The 21,953-nt window shown below is 42.7% G+C and overlaps 1 protein-coding gene across 1 annotated transcript in view; it reads right to left on the bottom strand.

The window, feature by feature from the left end:
* Positions 1–17,759, bottom strand: part of CYB561D1 (cytochrome b561 family member D1) — a 34,088-nt gene extending 16,329 nt beyond the window's left edge. Inside the window, exons 1-2 of the mRNA XM_069238364.1 lie at positions 16,394–17,759; positions 10,851–10,888 (exon numbers count right to left, since the gene is read on the bottom strand). Of these exons, the coding sequence (XP_069094465.1) occupies positions 10,851–10,888; positions 16,394–16,568 (213 nt within the window). The 5' untranslated portion in view covers positions 16,569–17,759. The remainder of the gene's footprint in view (positions 1–10,850; positions 10,889–16,393) is intronic.
* Positions 17,760–21,953: the final 4,194 nt, after the last annotated feature.

Genomic DNA, 21,953 nt, shown 5'->3' on the forward strand with positions numbered 1-21,953 from the left:
AACGCTGGGATAAAAAGCAACAAACGCCTAAAAAAGAAAGGGGAGAATCTCCGCATACGGAGACCCCACAGAATAGGTATAATCTCAGAAACAGAGATAATATCAAAATGCCTGATAGATATCAATATACTGATATATGACAATCTTGTTCCTTTCAAGACTCATCGGAAAAGAGAAATTAGAGAGGTGGGCGATCAGAGCGAAGAACAGAGTACGTGAAACCGAGACAGGAATCAAAATGCTGTTCAGAGGTTTCTGTTAAAAAGGAAGAGAAACCCGCCCAACAAAAAGCACAATTCAAAAAGAAAAAGGTGGCAGCAGTCGCAGTCCGACATGCCACACAGGAAGAGGGTCCTCTTGAAGAACAAGAATTGGGCTCTAGCATTGCTAGACAGAGTGGCAGAGGTCACAATAGTTTTCCGGAATCTTCTAGAGCATCTGGAGGTGGAAAACAACTGATGACTTTATACAAGTAGAAACAGCGAACATGCGTGTCTCCAAGCCTGATAGGGTGTACAAATTAACGCTACTATTAGAAGGAGACATTGAATGCACAATAGATGCAATCTTTTGGGATCGCATAGTAAAAGTGTATGATGTCCTGTTGGCCGAACAAGATTGTCCGCCTGACTTTGTCCGTACCTGCCCATATGGAGAAGATGTTATTAAGCCTTCCTTCTCGCCCCTTGTTCCAGAGGAACTAGCTGAATCCTATTCCATTGAATGGGCTCTAGCACAAGCACCTGCATTATACACAAATCACGTCGGATGGGATAAGGATTCCCCCTACCATGTAATTCCCATTAAAAGTGAACCTCAGCCACAACCGCAGTATCCTATAAAACATGAAGCAAAAGCACCAGTGAGAGAAATACTCACGCAATTAGAGTACCAGGGTGTGATTGAACCCTGGGTCTCGCCAATGAATAACCCTTTTCTGCCAGGATATAGCGCTGAAAGCAGAGACTTAACAAGCTTTAGCGCACTAGGCTCTCAGAAACAATTCTGTTGTTTACCTCAGGGGTATAAGAACAGCCCAGGACTTTTAGACGGGTAGCCCGCGTTGTTGTAGGGTTTGCCGAATTTGGCTACAAATTTTATTTAAAAAAAACAAAAATAGCCTTCCTCAGCGTCCTGTTTCTAGGATATGAGCTGTCAAGTGAAGGGAAGAGCCTAGCGCCACAATTCTTAGAAAGGTGCGCATAGTTACAACCACTGAATATGATTAAAAAACTCCAATCATTATTGGGTTTGTTAAATTTTGGCAGAACCTACATTCCAGATTATGCTACGCGCATAAAACCTTTATATGACCTAATACCTCCCGATTTTTCAAGTAAATTCTGGACAACTGAACATACACAAATTCTTAGAGACTTGCAGACAAACATGCTTGCAGCACAACATTTACACACAAGGGACAACAAAACATATTTGGTCATCAGGGTAATAGCTGGGGCCATCAGTTTCACCTATGTGACATTTAATGAAGGTGAGACAGTCCCGATTGCATACAAATCACATTTGTATTTAGCAGCTGAACAACGCTTTGCTCCCAAAGAGATAATTCTCACTGCTGTACAGATGGCTGTCATTAAAGAAAAACCTCTTGGCCAAGGCAAACACATTGTTGTCGTTTCTCCAATCCCAGCCCTAGAGGCTGTTACAAAAGCTAGCATTCCAAACGCAAAAGCACTACATCAACGTTGGATAAAATAGGCTACGTCTTTGACAGCCACTGATGTAGACTACATTTTCGACCCAAAGTTACAAACTCAGGAATTCCTACAATATGAAGTAGAATACCCAGTACCAGCAAATACCTTGCCTATTGATCAGTATCATAGAGTCATGTACACCGATGGCTCTGCACAACCTGTAATTGGAACTGAACATCACTATTCTGCTGCTTGCACAGTCGTAAGTGGCTATATGGAAGGGGATATATTTTGTCCTCTACATACCTATACACAGACCCTATGGGATTGTACAGCACAATTGGCTGAGCTAAAAGCTCTGCTGATGGCACTGGAACACACGGATCCGGCAGAGCCTACGCTGATTGTTTGTGATTCATATTACTGTGTCCAGTCCTTTAATGAATACCTGCATTATTGGTGCCAGAATGGGTTCAGAGACTCCAAAGGCAAAACCATTAAACACAGACTACTGTGGGGGAAAGTAGCTGACCTGAAAGAGACGCTACCGAATGTCCATGTTGTACATACTCTTGGACACCAGCGCTTTGGAATACATGTTGCTGGAAACACATTGGCTGATGAAGCCGCAAAGTCAGCAGTGGCAGAAGCCACTGTAGCTGCAGTGACTCGCTTGAGTTCCAAACCAGACGCAGACATTTGGGCTGCCGTGAAAGCTACGGCTGATGGTACGCCCCATCCTAAAGGATTTCCTAACAAATATCATTATCACATGGGAAGTATGCTGAACGCAGAAGTTAAAATACCAGGCGTAGGCATACAAGACATCCCTAACAAAGATGTAACGTTCGAGATTAATGTACCGATACAGAGGACGCCGCGGGGGGATTTCGACCGCGGTCGTTGCCTTTCTTGATGATGGCTACTTACGTATACGATAGGAAACGGTTCTTGAATACTTCATTTGCATCCTAATGTTGGATATTATATATATTTTACTCAGACTCTGGACGGTTCTTAATGATACTGGTTATACATGTAGATATAATTTGAGTTAAGCCCTGATGAAGTCCGTGAGAGTACTGTTCTCATAGGACGAAACACGTGTTGGCTGTGGCTGTATGTGCTACATGGATACTGACTTCAATACTGTGTTTACTACATGAACATGGATGTCAAAGGACAATTCTGTGGTTACTATGATGAACTTTTTTGTTGAACAATAAATTGAGCTTGAAACTCTCCATGGTATTAATGCCATTATACATTACATATTGATATATTACTTACTTGGAATTATAGATTCATGGGTGCCCTGACAGCTGTGTTTTGTCATTGTGAGTTTCCCTGGAAACATTAGAGGAGTTAGGAAGATCCTCTTGCCAGGAGCACCATGTTAAAATTGGAATGTTAATGCTATTATATTGACTCACTGTGAGCGCCCATATCCTATGACTTGCTTCCTATGTGCTCTCAATTTTCCCTAACAAAGATGTAAGACTACAATTGATTAAAGCAGCACATGAGGGGGTGGCATCTGCACATGCTGGTGTGGCGGCTACAATTTCAATCTTACAGGCCCGTTATTGGTGGCCAGGTCTCTATAAAGAAACTAAGCAGTATGTCCTTTGTTATGACATCTGTCAACAAATCAAAGTTTCCACTGCCAAGCGACCACTGCAGACACCCTTCTTAATTTCAAACAAACCATTACAGCATGTGTACTTGGACTACTGCGGTCCCTTAACACCTGATAGTGCATACAAATATATACTAGTCGCTGTTGATTCATGCTCCAGATTTGTATGGGTATAGCCACAACGCTCAGCTGATGCTCGGACTGTTATTAAAGATTTGCGAGTCTTTATCGGTACATATGCAGTTGCCGCCTTCCATTCGGACCAGGGCCCTGCTTTTGCCTCAAGGGCATTCAGGGACACCATGGCTTCGTTGGGGGTCCAACTCCAGTACTCGTCTCCATTTCATCCAGAGGAAAACAGTGTTGTGGAGCGATTAAACCGCGATTTAAAGCAATCCTTAACAGCCAGAGTCTTAGGTACGTGTCGTAGTTGGCTTAATCACCTGTATGGAGTCCAGATAGCACTAAATAACCTGCCTAGAAGGTCCCTGGGGGGGGCGTACTTCATATGAGTGCCTGTTCCGAACTCAAATGTATGTTCCGGGTCTTGATGGTCCTGGCGTGGAGGCAGCAGAAACACCTTCTGACATAAATGAACGTGTCACTGTCTTACAGGAATTGCAACAGTTCCGTGACGATAATTCTTCCAAAAGTGCCGCCTCCACAGGAATTAAGGATGTGCCTGTAACATCTACCGGCTGGATTCCCAGAGTTGGGGATCTTGTACGTGAAAAAGTCACAGTGAAAAAGGAATTTGGCCCTTCTTATCGAGCACCAGTCCCTGTACTAGGGATACACAGTACCAGAACTGTTATTCTACCACTGTTGGCAGGTGCCAAAGAAAATAGTTTTGTCTCTATTGACAATGTCAAATTACACCATGTGGCCGATCCTGAACAGCCGACCAAAAGGAACATCCAGTAGTTCCCGAATCCCTCTCACTACTGGTGAAGAAGTTCCACTACAAGTTGTGTATACCAACACCGATACCTCTCCGAGCTTTGGGAGGGTGGAAGATGATCTTGCATTAGTTCCACTAATGTCAACTAACTTAGAAACATTCGACCAAGTCAATTTGACTACAAGTCAAACGGATGGTGCCGTCTACAGTGTGCCACCACAGGAGACACCAACTCCACCACTGACAACGGCTACGCCATTTGCACGAACTGCCTCTGGTTATTTTGCCGACTTCAACGATCATTTCTCAGACTCATTCGCCTCTTCGACAGCTGATTTGTCAAGTGCACGTAAGCTAACAAACTGGCTTAAACAAACGTATTTCATTTTTCCATGGAACTACATATGGCTTTTTCTGACTGTCCTAGCCTTTCTACTTTGGATCGTTTTGTTATTACCTTTTTTTTATTAATAAATGGTCATTTTCTTCCTGAAAGATCAAAGGTTGAACAGGTGGAGGAGGTTTTGAAACCATATTTTTAATCACATAAAGTCCGAAGAGATTTGTCCTTTGTGAACATTTCCGCAGTGCCAATTCTTGATGGGATTGTTTGGGACAAAGTAATGTTTGATATACATGGTCCCACGGAAATTATTCAAATACCTTATGTGTTCAAATTATCAATGAATGATATAGTGATACCAGGCATTGTATCCGATGATTGGGATGTGAAAACAGTTGATTCTATGATGACAGAATTGCAATATTATACTGTCTTTGAAAATGAAGATGTTTACCAATTCAAAGAAAATTATGGTGATATGTTTTGCTATAATTACTATGGGCACCACTTTATTCATAGAGCGAGCAATCCCAAAATAGTATTTAATTACACGCAATGGGAACATTGGCCAACTCCACCACAAGGGAGTCTAAAACATATTCTGAAAACTTTGCATATTTTTCTGGGCACAACCAAAAGAATGCCAAGTCGTATTACTTTAAGGTACCAGCTACTAAGGATATACACATGTTATTGACTAATACGAAACTTATACATTGGGAATCCTTTGTTTCCCAGCTATCGATAGAAGGCTATGAATATTGGTCCAAATCAATTGATCTGAAGAGTGTCTGGGGAACAAAAAATTGGCAAATTAAGGGAAAAGAAACATTGTTTAGAGCATGTCTTATTCCTGTTTAAATGATCTTCTTAAATGAAACAGTGCAACAAACGAGTTGTCTAGGCTTAGCAACAATCAGGGAATTAAACATGCCCAGTATACCTGCCCCTGCAAAATTTTACAAATGGCAAAAATACACGAATGCAACTAAAGATGAGCTCGATGAGTGGGTCCAGAATGGTACATTTAATGCTTCACTGACACGTCCAGGCGGGTGGTTATTGTGGCCAATAGATACCAATGGGCGTCATCCACGTTTTATTAACTCCTCGGGGGGGGTTTTAGGATGAGTAGGCCAGACCCTCACTATATATCTCCAGAACATGCAGATATCATTACAACATATAGGGGGTTATTACAACTTTGGAGGAGGTGTTAATCCGTCCCAAAAGTGACGGTAAAGTGACGGATATACCACCAGCCGTATTACGAGTTCCATAGGATATAATGGACTCGTAATACGGCTGGTGGTATATCCCTCACTTTACCGTCACTTTTGGGACGGATTAACACCTCCTCCAAAGTTGTAATAACCCCCATAGTGGAGGATAATTATGCCAACAGTGGCTAAAGTCATCCTCACTGAACGCGGTTAAAGAAAACCTCAATCTCCTGTCTAACTCCACTGACTTACAAGATTTCTTGTCGGGCCCCAGAACACCACATAGGAAACGTTTCTTATATGCAGTATACATTGAAATATGGAAACTTTCCCAACAAGATGCTGCTGCTCGGTTAAGGCAAATAGATCAGGAAAATCTAAAAAAGGCATTAGATGTTGTGGATAATGGGATTAATACCTTGTCCAACCGGATATATACAATTAACAACATTGTCTCTTCTGCTATAGACATTATACAATCTGATATGTCTTTTTTATACCATGGACAGAGTCCGATCAGGTCCATTATGCAGTTGAGTGGACGCTTCAAACATTGAAGGCGGGTCGTGTTCCATGGCTGCACGTCAGTGCAAGGGAGATATTTTCTTCTTTTAATGTAACGCGACAACAACTAATAGCTAAGAAAGAAGTGACTTATGTCATGCTTAACATTGAGAAATTAGAAAAGTTGCCTTTTACCGTGGCCGAAATACCATAGGAAGAGTGGTTAATACATGGGGTTATTAATCTGCCTACTTCAACACTACAATTCACCTCCTGTTCCGGTAGGCAGATATAAAAAGCTGGGAGATAGTTACATCCATAAGGTGTGGGAGCTTCCCTTCTCGTACAAATGCTTCAATGGCATGAAAGAAGTCTTTCTTAGCAGCAGTGAATGCGAGACTTCAGTCAGTCATTCGATGATTTGTAAACAGCTGTCCTTGCATGGGACGTGTAACGCCTCGGCTGCAAACTTGGCTTGTTATCTTAAGGGAGTTCCAGTCCCCTTGATTAGACCTACGTTCCAAGTGCTTTCAAACGGCAGCTACGTCCTTCTCAACAGTGAAGACTGTTGTGGCATGCGAGCCGGAATAGTTTACGTTGTTTCAGTCTCTAAGGTCGTTACATGCTGGGGGAATGTACTGTTTCCCCCCACTAAATTTAAGGAGGTAGCTGATATCTGGCCTTACATTGCTACTTCAAACGTGAATTTTGACAAGTTAAGTAGACTCAAGGATTTATTGTTTCAAAAGCATGTGGCCCTTACATCTGCACGCAAGACCTACGCACTTCAAGTGGCAAGGTCATCAGCAGAAATAAAGTCCCTGTTAAATACGAACTTTCCGAGACACTTTGGTGAACTCATGGGACGAATATTTAATGCGCCCAGCACGCCTGGAATAGCAAATTTTTTAAAAGCTGTTGGTTTTGGTTTTGTTCACACCTTTTCCTCCATATTCGGTTTGATACCTTTCAGCTATCCACTCAATTTTCGGTAGTATTTTTGGGGGATTTCCGATAACTTTGGCTTTATTAGCTGGCATCCTGTTGTTGCTGTTGTTTATGCGCAATGGCTCTCCCGCCGCAACAAGGACAAATGTCGGCGTTCCCATCAGCGCAGCTGTGCCGTGAAAGTATGATGCAGCATTTTGCAGCAACACTCCTGGAGCATTTGGAGTGTGACTGGTCTTTGTCATTCAGACCAGTTTTGTATTGTGTGCAGCCCATGTTCCGGTGCCTAAGGTGCTCGTTCCAACATGCACTGGAAGTTTGTCTTTCACAGCAGCGCCCCCCAGCAATAGATGCTGATCTGTTGATGTTCTTGCCGAGGGTTTATTACCAGACATGCGCACTGAGGCTGCGCTTGCTACTTGAAGCTAATTATGAGTTACCCTTCCTGGAGGAAGTGGCCACCAACTCGTCAATGGCCACTCCACGGGATGCCGCCTTGGTTGACACTGGGGCTATGAAACACACTTGCTCCTTGATCATTTTTGGCGCAGACTTTCCGGTTCTGTCACCTGCCGACGTGGAAGATCTCCTACTTTCCATGACTCGTACTTAATTTGGAACTTTTCTAAATTGACATTATCATTGAATTCGGTTATAAGCCACATGCTCATGTTTTAAATTGCCAAGTAGTGTGCTTATGTGTCCTTTTAATTTGTCAAAATTGACTAGGGTTTTATATATATCTTAGGTTGAGAAATTTTAGTTTTGGCTTGAACCACTTTCAACCGACAAGGGAAGGGTGTTGTGTAGCCATTTTAGTAATAGCTCCATGCACGTTAGTATAAAACACTAGGCCGCTGTGCACTTTGATCTAGATATATTTTATTTGGCTTTGCATTGTTATTTTTACAATAACCAGTTTTACGGTCTTGTTTTAAATTTCTTCTATCTAACTGTTTTGCTTAGCCCAGCACTGTGTTCTCAAACAAGACATTCTTGGTCACTTTGTGCTTCAGTCAAGGCTAAAGTTTGGTACATTGCCGGTGAACATGGTAGAAGTTTAGTCTCCAACATTCGTAGAAAATACACATCCTTACGTAGGGACATTTTCTTAGAACATTAGCTGTGTTATTATAAAAACACTTCCTAGTCCCATTACACGTCAAGAGGGAGATTCCAGCCAGGGAACCACGACTGTATGCTGAATGCTTCGCTGCAGATGCTAATGCAGACTACAGGCCTTTGCTCAGGTATGAGGGTCAATGTCATCCCGGGGGAACCTGAAAATCAGGATTAGAGCTTAACATGCTGTGCTCAAATTATGATTCAGATAGAAAATAGTCCATTGATTCTAGTGGCAATATGATAGCGTTATTCTTATGCTTCACTCTCATCGTCACCATTTTAATATTGTCATCTTGTGTCGTTCTGGTTATTGCAGCTCACGCTTTGCTATCTAAAATGCAGTTGTTTTATTAAACCAGTCTTTAAAACCTATACTGCTTTCATTGTCATTTATATTTGAGACCGAATTGTGAATGAGAGAACCGGATGTGACCTGAGTGACCACGACTTCAGTGAGAAGTATGATATGTCATGCGCTCGGCTGCCCAATCATCCCTGCCTTTCGGGAGAGACGAGGCACTGCTAGTTAGCCTGAGAAAAACCCGGATTTAGAGCGACAGGTGTTACCCACAGTGGGTCAGACTCAGTCTCACACACCGTGGACGATCTTGCTCCTCAACATCCAGTAGTCTCATTAGAATAATGAGAGCCTACGTGACAACCATATAGGATGTCAAGAAACAATGGGGAATGCGCAGTCTACAGCAGTCAAAGCCAGTTTAAACAATTTCACGTTGGGTGCTAAATCACCAAATACATTTGCTTGCAGAACATCTCCCAGGGTGGAGACCAACCTTGACCTTGTCACCAGAGCACATCAGGAAATGCATCAATGGGAGATTAACTCCCATATTCTCAGTCAGCACTTGAAACACTGGGGTGGGGGGCATCAACAGTGTACCTGTTCACCACTCACAAAATACCCGTGCTTCACCTCCAGGTATCACTCCCACCATCCCTGGGCAATGTCCTAGGTCTAAGCTGGTCAGGGATATTTACTTATGCCTTACCCCATTGATACACTCTAAGGAAAATGCATCAGGCATCAATGACTTGAATTTTCATTGCCCCAACATCTTGGTATCCTTATATTTAAAGCGGACCTCTCAAGATGAATTGTCAGATACATTGAGCAATGCTATGACAAAGTCTAACACACTAAGTGATCTACGAAGATCGTAATGTACTCATAAAAAGGGATCCACAGTGGCATTTTGGGGTATTATACCATTAGCAGATCTTGCTACATGGACAGCCATTCACTAAATAATACTGTGTGGACATTCATGTTCGACAAGAAGCATTAGTCAGACAGACTGAGTTTAAAGCAGTGTTCCCCACTTCTTCCACCTCTGTTCACAAGCCATGAATGATATTCATTCCATGTACAGCCTGTGAACAACAGCTAGACACGCTGCAAACAGAAAATGTTATCTACCTGGAACAATCGGTCTGCATCATGATGTAGTGATGAATATTTACATGCACCCTACCCACCTACCTGGAAGGGAGCACCAGATAACACTCGAACATGATTTTCATTATTTCTACTCTAGTATTAGAACTTTTTGTTCCAGTACACAGGCAGTTCTTCCACCCTACACACATATATTTATACTTGAGGGGGAAAACCTAATATAAATTGGAGTCTATTTCTCATATACGCTACTATTTGTCAATTGCTGTTAACAGCGACCACCTTTTCTTGCTGGGGCACTGGTGATCCTACTAATATGTTTTAATAGGGCACCCCTGTTTAGGGAATGAATTATTGGAAAATGGCACGATTATAATGGCTTACTATAAGGTGTAATGTAAACACCTAATATATTGATGGGGCTGAGTGTGGCTGCATGCACTTAATTGATCTATTGTTTTCGGCATGCAAGTCTTCACGAGGTGTTTTTACCCGCTGGTAGGTATCACAATAGTAGGCTTGCAGTAAACAATTTAGCGTTCTTTAAATATATTCTTAGTGTGTGAATAGGAATACAAATACCAGGTCCTCTTACTATTTTCCCTTCTCCATCTCGTTTTAATTATTTTAGGTCTGTGGGGAATCATGCTTGACAAGCATGTCCTCTGGCCCTGATGAAATTGCCATCAAAACAGAGGCAATTAAACAGTCGTAACTCTTAGGTCTTAACATGAACTATTGTGATGCGCAACACAACCTTAAGCAATTAACTTTCTCTGTTGCATTAGATCCATGTTTAAGCCACACAAGACAACAAAATGAATTTCTTCATTGACAGAGGACAATTAAACACTGAGTGAAATGACACAGCTCACCAACATCGACTAGGGTACTAGTGGAGGGAAAACAACACTATCCATGCATGATCACTGAGGCATAAACAAACTGAGCTTACTGGCGCTGTTACAAGTTTCACGTGGGACATACCTACTAGGTCGTTTTTGAGTTCGGTGGCCCAGATGGTGTTTTGTGAGATGACCTTATACCCTCCCAAAAACCCAGATGTATAATGTTTTAGTGAATTATACTTACAGCCAAAGCCATGAAGACGGGATGCCAGGAAAAAAGGCCTGCAAGGAGAAGCAGTAAATGAAGTCAGCACCGAAAACAGGGTCTATAGACGAAAGAAATCCCCACAACACCACTCTCCCACATCCCCACAGTGCCCTTATAAATGACTGCAAAAGAGATGCTCACAACATCATCTAGCAAACTGGTCTGATGGCCATATGGTTCATTTCGCCCATAGCTATGATAGTGGTGCCTGTGTGCTGTGTTCAGAGCATCCCGGTTCACTACTCCACCGCATAAGCATGCTCTCCAAATTATGTGGGAAAGTGGTAGAACTCGGCCCATATGCCACACAGAGAGAGAAAAATTACCAAGACTTCTAACTACAACTTGTGCCAACCACTGCTGAACACCTGAGAAAACATCCAGTGCTGCTACCACAAACAAAGGCAAGAACTGACTGTTCTTGAATTGCCGCATGTGAGATTAAGTGTGTATTTGACTATCAAGGCCACTACGTGGCATTATCTGGAAAGCTGGGATGTTCACAAAATGAGTTTTCATTTTACCTCTAATGTCCCTCATTTATTTATCTCAGTGGAGAGTGTAGGCTTTGATCGATCTATTATCGAAAAGGTGCAGATCCTTGTTTTAGCACTGCCAATTGTTCACAACTAAAAAGAGCTTCATTTATGACCCACAAAATAATTTCAGTTTCAGTGAGTAACAAAAGACCTAAAAGGGCAGAGGTGGAAAAAGAAGAAGAGGAAACAACAGTGCTGGTTACTATTAATTTATTTAAATTGTCATTTTTGCAGATCATGTCTGACTTATAGCTTTCAGGTCTCCATGTTCCAAACAGACGAGGAGGTCTTGTGGAACATGAACTGTCCCCTTTCACTGCTGTCTAAAATTGCGTTTTCAAGGTCCACAATTATTTACAGTTAAAAGGCAAATAGTGCTATGATGAGGCTAGCAAAACAAGTGGCAGAACTGATTGGGAACTCTTTAGGGGTGGGCAGGAATCCTGGTGGGTATCCTGCAAGGAGTCGCTGCCTAAAGAAAACTTATCTTTTAGCACCTTGCTGAAGTGGAGAAAAGATAAGCATGGCAGATAAGGTTTAGGACAGCATTACAGATCCAAGGCGCATAGCAAATGAATGCCTATTGACATCTGCATTTCTCATTTCCAGTCTGACATTTAAGCTTGAGAATAAGGTACGGTGAAGTACCAGAGATCATTGCCTTGTAGACTGTGCAGCAGGTCATGAATGTGATGTAGACTGGAAGTGGAAGCCAGTGGTGGTGTCATCCTGACATACATGTAAAGAGCTTTGATGACGTGTTCTACTTCACATGGGTACACTCTTCAGTGGAATCAGTTGATTCTCAAAGACCTTCGCCAAAAGAGTATGCCCTTTGTTGCCACTGACAACAACCTCGATTTTGATAGACGTTTTGAAGTCTGCTTCCAGTGGGAATGGCTTTGCTCTGCAAACCAGGGACAATTAATGGAAATCCGTCTTCCTCTTGTGTGCGACCAGAACCCTGAAGCTGTGGCTGGTGTCAATGTAGAAGCTTTAGAAGCCAAGAGAATAGTGCATTTGATGGGGCTAATAGCAAAGGAATTATGAGTTATCCGAGAGAGATAGATTTATTGTTATGGTTTGCTATTACTGACAATCAGCACACATCTCATTTTGGCTAAATTCAGTTGAGGTAGACTGTCAGCATCAAAGGCTGGAAACTTTTGGTGGATGAAGACATCCTAGTCTTGCAGTGGCTGCAAATAAATTTTGAAGATGACTGCCAAAAGGAGGGATCATTAAGACAAACAACAAAAGCAGACAACAATGGGTTTTGGTCAGGACAAGCCCATGTGGACCAGCTGAACACTGTTCTAAAGGTGTAGCTCAAACCACTGGAGAATAACTCTGTTAAAGCCCATTTGGCAGTCAACAACCTTCGCAGCTATCAGTTCTAGAAAAAGCAGATAGGTGACGGGACAGTAATTTGGAAGGCCATAAGTGTTGCATCTGTGTTTCTTTAGGACAAAGAGGATCTGTCCTGACATAGGGGGATCCAGAAGGAATCTTAAGTAAGGGGCGTATTGGCTATATTAAGTAGATGTGTTCTTTACTGGGGATGTCCTTCACTATAAATGATGAAATGACATCATCTTCATAAGAGGTGCCTTCAGAGTTTGGATTAGTCCTGCCAGATAGTGGAAAGCAGGCTGAGTTGGGGACGCTGTGGGATGAGATCATTGTGGCAAAGTCAAATGTAGGTTTATTGTTCATGTGCTGGCGGATTTTTGCTAATCTTTTCTTTGAAGAATGAATTAACTGCTGTGCTCTTGGAGAGTTAAATGAGAAGAGAATCACTGCTGTCCTGAGAGCTGATACTGTGTGTACGTAGAACAGAATACATTTTCCATAGTGGCAAACACACTTGGATGATGCTTACAGGAACTCAGGAAATCTTTCACATGTAACTGAGGAGCCTACCTTATGTGATCACTTACGGACAAGTAAAAGACTGCTATGTTATCCCAACTATTAATACACCTCATAGTTTGGCTGGGGTGACATCGTATTTTCTGTTAGAAGAACTTTCTGTTACATGTTTTTTAAGCCACTGATTTCTTTCTTTGAGCAGCATATTCAAAATGTGACTAGAAATGGTGTTATGATTAAGGTCCATTTCGGGTAACTGTAATTTACTAATTTAACCAGATTACGCGTATGGGTGAGCAGACAAACCCCATCCGTATTTCAGTGTTTCGCTCAGACTAATCTCCGTACTATCTGTTGACTATAGGACAGTCACATTTTTTTAAGAAAGTCAGTGAAGAGCCTACAAATGTACCTTTCAGTCTAGTATGACATTTTCAGATTCTGCATGGAACCCTGGACTCAAACCTGTCAATCAAGCATTCTCCAATTCCAAGGACAATTATTAAGGGAGGCATGCTTCATTCCTTTGGCTCAATTGTGCAGGGCTGGGATTGAAAGAAGAGCATCACGAAAAAATTATTTTAAATATATCTTCAGCTAGGCTCTGCAGCAGTCACAAAAACTCAGCAGGAGATGTTAAAAATGCTGCTAATAGGTTGTTAATGGAATTAAATGTTTCAATAAAATCAGCCCAGAATTGTATTACACAAAAATCAAGTATTTTGGGAAGTGTAATAACGCAAGGTAATTGCCAACAACAAAACCATTAATTACTGCCTCCATAGCCTGCTTGATTATTGTCAGGAATCAGATTAACCCAACTCAGTGTGTTTACACGTGGTATTTCTCCGAGCTGACCTGCCATTTTGAGGAAAACAATTGTTGTCAGCAGGGAAGGTAGGCCAGAGTTAAAGAGAGACCATTATAAATACAGCATAAAGTACAACACCTAAGTGTGCTGAAGACTGAGAACAGAACTGTGATGTCTGGAAAAAGAAGCCATTGTCTTCTAAAACCAGACACTTTAAGATTTAGTTCATGGACTAAAGAAAGTAAAATGTAGCCCTAGAAAGATCAAGGAAGAGACCTGCTGTGGTGAAGGGGAACTATTGCTCAGCCCACTAGTGGAAAGAAAATTGTATCTTGTCTGAGAATAATGCGATAAAAAAACAGTGAGGCTCCTGCTGCTCACTGATCATGGCACTTCTGTCACAAGAGGGGTGAGGTGTTTCTGGGCAGTAACCTGGAAAATGTACGTCAGAGCTCAAGTTATGAATGGGGTAATGACGACGGGGCACACATTGGTCAATATAGAAGCATGACAAATTCTTACCAGGGAGGGAGGATGGGGGTAAAAACTTTAGCATATTACGTTACGTTTCTCACATCCCCGAGGAGAGCTTTTTTTGAGTGGCCCAACCAAGTCATTATGAATGACTGGAACTCCTCATGTGAAGAAATGAAGGTCAAATGATAACGTTTTTTCAATTTTTAGTTGTACTGCTTACTGCTAATTTTATATGATTTTTGTAGCAAAAGAAATGAGACAAAAATGAATACGTCATAGCAAATGTGAATACACTCCTCCTTCCTTGTACATGCAAATCTGAATGCTGTCCATTTGAGATAAATGTGTTTTATACTGTGCTGTTTGCATCATCCTGGTCCCATATCATCTCCATTTTTTCTGACCTTTACAAAATAAACTGAGCTGCAAGTCTATACAACATCGTCTTAACAAATATATGTAAAGTGTTGGAGGTCAATAATGCTGAAAATGAGTAAGAGATCACGGGTGTACATAAGAAAAGTGATGAAGGAATGGCTGATACTGATAACAATGAAAAGCGCAGTGAATTAAGGAACGGTGAAACAAATGAGAAAAATAAGCTAAATGAGTACAAAGTGCTGTTGTCTGTTTATTGTGCGGAACATCTAGGAATTTTAGTGGATGAAGTTATAGAGTAGAATGCGGAGCAAGGCAGCTGGAGAGGAGTGGACGTCCATGAAGGATGCTGCTTGAGAAGTGAAATCTTTCTGAAATTAAAAGTGATCCTGTTTCAACTAGGGTCATGCTTTCTTTAATTTACTCACACGAGGAAGTGTAGAATTGGGTGGGCGAGGAGGGGCAATAAAAAACAGAAAACTGGAAGGGTTTGCGTCTAATGAACCGTGTGACGTTGATGGGAGCCATGAAGCGGGACTGAAACATTATGGATTATATCAGTCGCCGGACAATGGTTTGGTTGAAATAACAAACTGCATAAAGCAAAGTATGTGCCTGTCATCTGCATGCAGTTAGAGCGGAGGAAGGTTCTGAATGACCTTTCAGCGCTAGCTGTACCACTTTGTACACTGCCACAGCTGTTTTCCCTTTTGCATATTTGAAAGGAAGGAAACGAGGCACGAAAATACCTACTGGATGGTTAGGTAGATTTGGTGTAAGCAGAGCAGGAATCGGTGATGAGGGGTGTGGAGTAAAATCAGGAGACTTACAATTTAAGATATGATGGGCCGAAGGGGTCCATTCAGTGGAAAACTGCGTGGAAGGCTGGAGTTCACAAAGAATGGAGAAAGGTTGAGCTCGATTCATGGAACACAGGCCGATTAAGAAGGTGAAATAGAGTGTGTATTTGAAAACGTGTAAGAGCGGAGCATACAAGCCCTTTGCAGAGTTAAAATGACTTTAGGTTGGTTATTTACTTGCGTGTGGTATTTGTGGGCGTATGTGTGCAGGACTGTAGGTGGTCTGTGTGGAAGAGATGTGTAAAAATGTCTGGTTATTGTGTATATATCCAATCAGGAGAACGACACCTGAGTAGGACGTTTACTTATTAAGGCCAACTGCTGGAAGGGTGGCAGTTGTAGACAAATAAAAACAAACCTCCTACTGTATACACCAGAATCCTACTTCTTGCTTTTTCATGTGACTCAAAATTAACAAAATGGACAGATAACAGGACATCCAAATGCCCGTTACACGAAAGATAAGGGTATATGTTTTGTTACTGACATTTAAAAACTGCACACTCTACATATGGAATAACCTCAGAGGTTGCATATAATTAAGCTTTCTATAGACTTTGATTCAACCGTCTGCATACTTACTAGTTCCTGGGCGAGACAGTACCAAGAGAAAGATCGTGAAGCCCAAAGCCATCAGATGGGCGAGAACTCCCGTGAAGCACCGTATCCATCTGTAAAGCCAGTAATCAGTCATCACGAGCCCTTTGGCCGCCAGTGAAGTGTAAATGGCATTCGAATTGGTCATAATGCATCTCATCTGTACATTAAATCAAGCGCTGGGCACGACAGAATAAATAACTGCGACGTAACTTCAGTCTATGTGATGAATGTTCATAATCTACTACGTTAGAAAAATCCAGTTTCTAGGACAAGGGTTAAGTACACCGAGACTTAAGGTGAAGAATATCCGATCCTAACACGAAGACAAGTCTTGTGAAGGAAGTTGCTTATCCAAAAAGTGATGGACGTAGAGTCCTAATTAAAACGATTGCAAGGGAAGGACGCCCTGTCCCGGGGACTTTGGGAGGCTCTATATCGTTCTTCCTCTATAAAGGGAACGTGTGTTACATCGCCCCCGAGTGGTCTGGAAGTGTGCTCTGGAGGTCTGGATACTGCGGCAGGGTGAAAGAGCTGCAGGCTCTGGCAGTAGCAGGACACTTGGACGACTGGCCCCCAAGAGACAGAGGAGGGGACCGCAGATTACTGGCTCCCCATGCAGGGTGCCTGGATAGGACGCCTTTCGGATCACCGAACAAAATTCCTGGTAACTCCAGCGGTCAGTGTTCGTCAGCCTTATATGTTCTACACCTTACTGCTGCCCTTCAGCGTTTAATCGCCTCAGCACCAGTACTTTTTACCACCTTACTCACTGCTCCCAGCAACCGAGGTCGCCAATCTTCGTTTCGGTTTTGCCCTTCCGGCTTTCTGTCCAGTGCTCATTCGTTCTGTCTTCCAAGTTCTTCGCAACTTTCCTTCCCTCCACCCGGGCTTCACTCATTGCTTTTGTAGCCCTTTTGTATTTCCGAGTCGATGCTACCCTTTACGGAAAATGGTACATATTCATCAACCCTACCCCCAGGTATATCGCCCAATGCTCTAGACTATCCCTCAACCTCAATGCAATTTCAATACGAGTTCCCTTTTGAACGCTGTCCGCCGTGAACCTCTTCCTCACATATGCAGTCAGACCTAAATATGCTCGCTCCCTTACATATGTGGTCAGCCCTGAATAATAATCTCCCTATTCGGCGCACATTAGTGCTTCATCTATCCCCAAACTGCTGCCTCCTCCCGTTAGAGTTATCATCCTCCTTCACGGCTGCCCTCTCCTCCGTGTTGCCCCATGACTGCTGTCTTCGGATTCTCGCTGGGTTTTGACCCCTTCCCTAGAGGTGGCCTCTTCTTTCTCGTTGAAGCTCTTCGCCGCCGTTCTCACTTCCTGGTTTCTGTAATCCTGTTGCCACCGGTGTTCGGTGTTATGAAACAAGTGCAATCGCCTGTAAAACGAGCCCGATGCTTTGAACAGCGGGGATGAGTTATACAATGCGGAAGGAAAAGAAAGCACAACATGGAATACCCACCTAGATAGGATGACCAGTTGTCCCGGATTTTCACCAGCTGTTTCCGTAATTTTTGTTCTGGCTCCGGTTTTCAGTGAGGGTCGACTGCAAATAGTGGAGGCATGTTATTATGTATTACAACGCAGTACTAGTTAGCAGCTCTTATTAGACAGCTGTTGAAATAACGTTCGGTATTGGGTTTAAAAACGGTCTTTTTAATGTCCTCAGTGCCTCTTCTGTGTTTCTATATTGATGAGAGTTGTCATTCTGTGCTCCTCAGGTGAGGCTGAATTAGTCCTTCTCCCATTCTTTGTGAAATGTCCTGGTTTGTGCAATTAAAAAATTCTAGCATTCGCGGTAAGAATTTTTCAGTTCTATTAGGGACACGGAGGCCAAGATTATGCTTTTCTTTCTTCACTTTAATTTACTCAGCAGCCAATTAGATAAAAAAAGAAAACACATGCTACAAATCCCATGAATCAGTACACCATTTGATCAACCCTTGAGCTACTGTCCTTTATAAACAGTTAAACACACTGACCCCTTCTCTTTCTTTGCATAAGGTCCAAACAGAAAAGGATCACCCCAAGAGTGAAATAGCCATCAACAAAAGAACTTGCAAGTCTCAAGAACTGCAAATCCAACATAAGGCCTCCACACAGACAACACATCTTCATGAACAGCATAAGCTTGACGGACTCCAAAGAGGAACAACACCTGGACGAGTCCATCCGCTCCAAGACTTAGTTCATTTGTCCTTGTTGCCTAAAGAAGCCAACAAAAAATCCCAGCCATAAAATCAGATAAAACATAGTTCATGTCATAAGCATAAGACAACATTAGGGGAGAGGAGCACAATATAGCTATATCAGAACATGAATATGAAATGAACAACAATGAAGGAAAATATCACAGCTATAAAAAAAAAAACTGAATCAATGTTCAGGCGGGATAATCCTCGCCGCAGTGTCCTTAACAGAACTGAAAAATTCTTAATGCGAGTGCTAGAAATTTGTTTATTCTATGTGAGAACTGGAGGCTCAGATTATGCTTGTTTAAAGCTGTCCCACCACAACTGAAGCAATATCAGTAATAGGCTTATAATGAAAAGACTTAAACATAGACTCAGAGGACCTGTCTGCTGCCTTCATTATGTCTTCTAGGTGAGCACCTAACAAAAAAGACTTAGACGTCATGGTCCCTCTTGTAAAATGAGCCCCAAACTTGGAAATGTCAATTCCAGCTTCACTTAAGAGCCATCGCACCCATCTAGCCAAACTCACTGATGTAACAGGATGGTAAGGTTTGACTAAAGAAATTAGCACCTGACCCCCCCCCCCCATATCAGAAGGAAATTCCTTCATACATACCTCATACGCCTTCAGACATTGTACCATGCAGAGATTAGGGTTATCCTCAAAACTAGGTTAAGAAACCTATCTGGAGTTGCATTTGGTACAACAAGAAATGGAGAAAGTTACCCCTTCAGGAGAGAAAACTCTACCCACTAAATCTAGGGCTTTAACATCTGAAACTCGTTTACATGCAATCAAACAGATTAAAGTGGCGAGCTTAGCTGAAAGTTGCATACAGAACAGAAATCTATTATCAGGCCAGGACTCCAAGAAACGCAAAACCACATTGACGTCCCATAGAGTGGACTATTGAGGTTGAGGGGGATTGGACATCTGGATGCACTTTAAGAGCTTTTAAACAATGGGAAGATTCCCAATGGGTTTACCCTCCACCCGCAAATGACCGGCAGAAATGGCAGATCTATAATTATTTACCGATCTGTGGGCCAAACCCAAAGACACCAAAGAGAATAAAAAATTCAGGATCAGACTTCAATCTGCTGAAGCAGGATCTGCGTTCTGTGTACAACACTAAGCATACCATCGCCTCCAAGTGGAAGCATAGCATTTATAGATGCCAGAAGACCAAGCTTTGGTGATGAAATCATTAGATTCCTGCAAAAGGCCTGGGAGGCTCCAACATTCCCTGAAACTTTCCATGCCACTAGAGAGAGGTGTTTTGACAGGATCAGAGAATGGGGAAGTCCTAGAGGGTCCAGCAATAGATTTGTCCTATGAGGGATCAGAACATGGGGAACACAACTCATCTCCAAGCCACTGGAAACCAAACTTGGGCTTTCCAAAGGGGCAACACCAAAATCAGAGATCTGTCAGTTGACGCCGCGTCTGTGCCAAGACCCTGGGGGTCATCATAAATGGAGGAAAGGCATAATTCAGATGTAGTGACCAGTCCTGGAGAAACACATCCGCAGTGAAGACCTCGAGGATCCGGACGCCAGCTGAAAAATCTCTGCAGTTGACGACTGAGATGAGATGCAAAAAGATCTATCGAGAGAGGACCCCACAGATCCTGGAGAGCCTGAAAAACCCTTAGGTGCAATCTCCATTCGTTGAAATCCCAGAGGTGATGCGATTGCCAATCTCCCACTGTATTGTTCTGGCCCAGGAGATATTCTGCCACCACTCAAATCCGATGTTGAAGTTAGAAATGCCAAAAATCTTTTGCTTTTTTGCCAAGAGACGGGACTTCATCCCACCCAGCCAGCTTGTTGACATATTTCACTGTAGAGCTATTGTCCATACAGAGGAAGATACAACAATCTGGTTTAACAGGGGAAAGATTCCAGATTGCAAAGGATCCAGCCAGTAGCTCCAGGCAATTTATGTGGAGATCCAGTTCTGCTCCGGACCAACGTCCCCTGTAGACCTTTTGCCACAACAAGCTCCCCAGCCCTAAAGACAGGCATCCGGCTCTATCACAATCTCTGGAGATGAGCCAAAAATCGATTTGCCATTCCAGGCATCCATATGCTCCAATCACCATAGCATTTGCATGCGGGCCTTCAACGACAGAGGGATCTGATCCAAGCAACTGAGGCCCATCTGAAGTTGAGTAATTTTGAGGCATTGCAGCGCTCTGTAATGAATGGGACCTGGCAAAATGGCCTGGATCAAAGAGGCTACCAGGCCCACCACCCGGACAATTGACCTCAACAATACAGTCTGCTTGCTCAACATCAATTTCAACTCTCTCTTGATGTGGAGGAGCTTTTTGGAGGGAAGAATAAAGTGGGCCAGCAAAGTGTTCACCTGGAAGCCTAGGAACTCCATTCGTTGTGACGGTATCAGTACAGACTTTGGGGGATTCACAATGAAGATCAGATCTTGATGGAGCAAGATCATCCATTCCAAATGGGTGAAAACTAATTGGCGACATTGAGCCATGATGAGAATATCGTCGAGGTAGACTATCAGACTAACACCTCTGGCCCTAGAGCCTCTACAATTTGATGCCTCACATTGGTGAAGCACCATGGAGCTGATGACTGGCTAAAAGGAAGGACTTTGTCTTTGAAACATCGTCCTTTCCAAAGAATTTGAAAGAATCAACGGTGAGGAGGAAATATAGGGATGGTCAAATAAGCATCCTTCAAATCTAAACGCACCATCAAGTCCTTCTCCTGGAGGACTTCTCTCAGTAATGGATGCCCTCCATCTTGAAATGGTGATAAATAATCCAACTATTAAACTCCTTTAGATTCAGGACAAGACAAGGGCCACCGCCCTTTTTGACTACTAGAAGGATTGGACTGGGGAAATCCATAGGGTGTGGCAGTGTTTCGACAATGGTGCCTGTGATTAAGAGCTGGGAAAGTTCTGCAGAGATTAATTCCTGATCTTTTTGTGAAAAATACATACAGGAGGCAGGGAGTGTTGTGAAGGGGAATTGTAGAACTCTAACTTGTAACCATGAATAGACTCTAAAATCCAAAGGTCCTGTATTATCTTGCACCAATTGTGAAGGAATGACACAGTTCTGCCATCCCCAATATAACCTCTAAAAGGCAAATTAAGCTCACCTGTGTGACCTGAGTCTTGATATGAGGCTTGATTCCCTCTGGATCTCCCTCTCTGGAATCTGGACCACCCTGCCAGAGGACGAGAGGGATAGAAGGTAGACAATGAGGATGAGAAATCCTGATATGCTCTTCGGCTTTGCTGGTAGAAACCTCACTGAGGGCCTTGATTGAAGTTGTGGCCGAAGCA

The sequence above is a fragment of the Pleurodeles waltl genome, chromosome 6, assembly GCF_031143425.1.
Source record: "Pleurodeles waltl isolate 20211129_DDA chromosome 6, aPleWal1.hap1.20221129, whole genome shotgun sequence".
NCBI lineage: Eukaryota > Metazoa > Chordata > Amphibia > Caudata > Salamandridae > Pleurodeles > Pleurodeles waltl.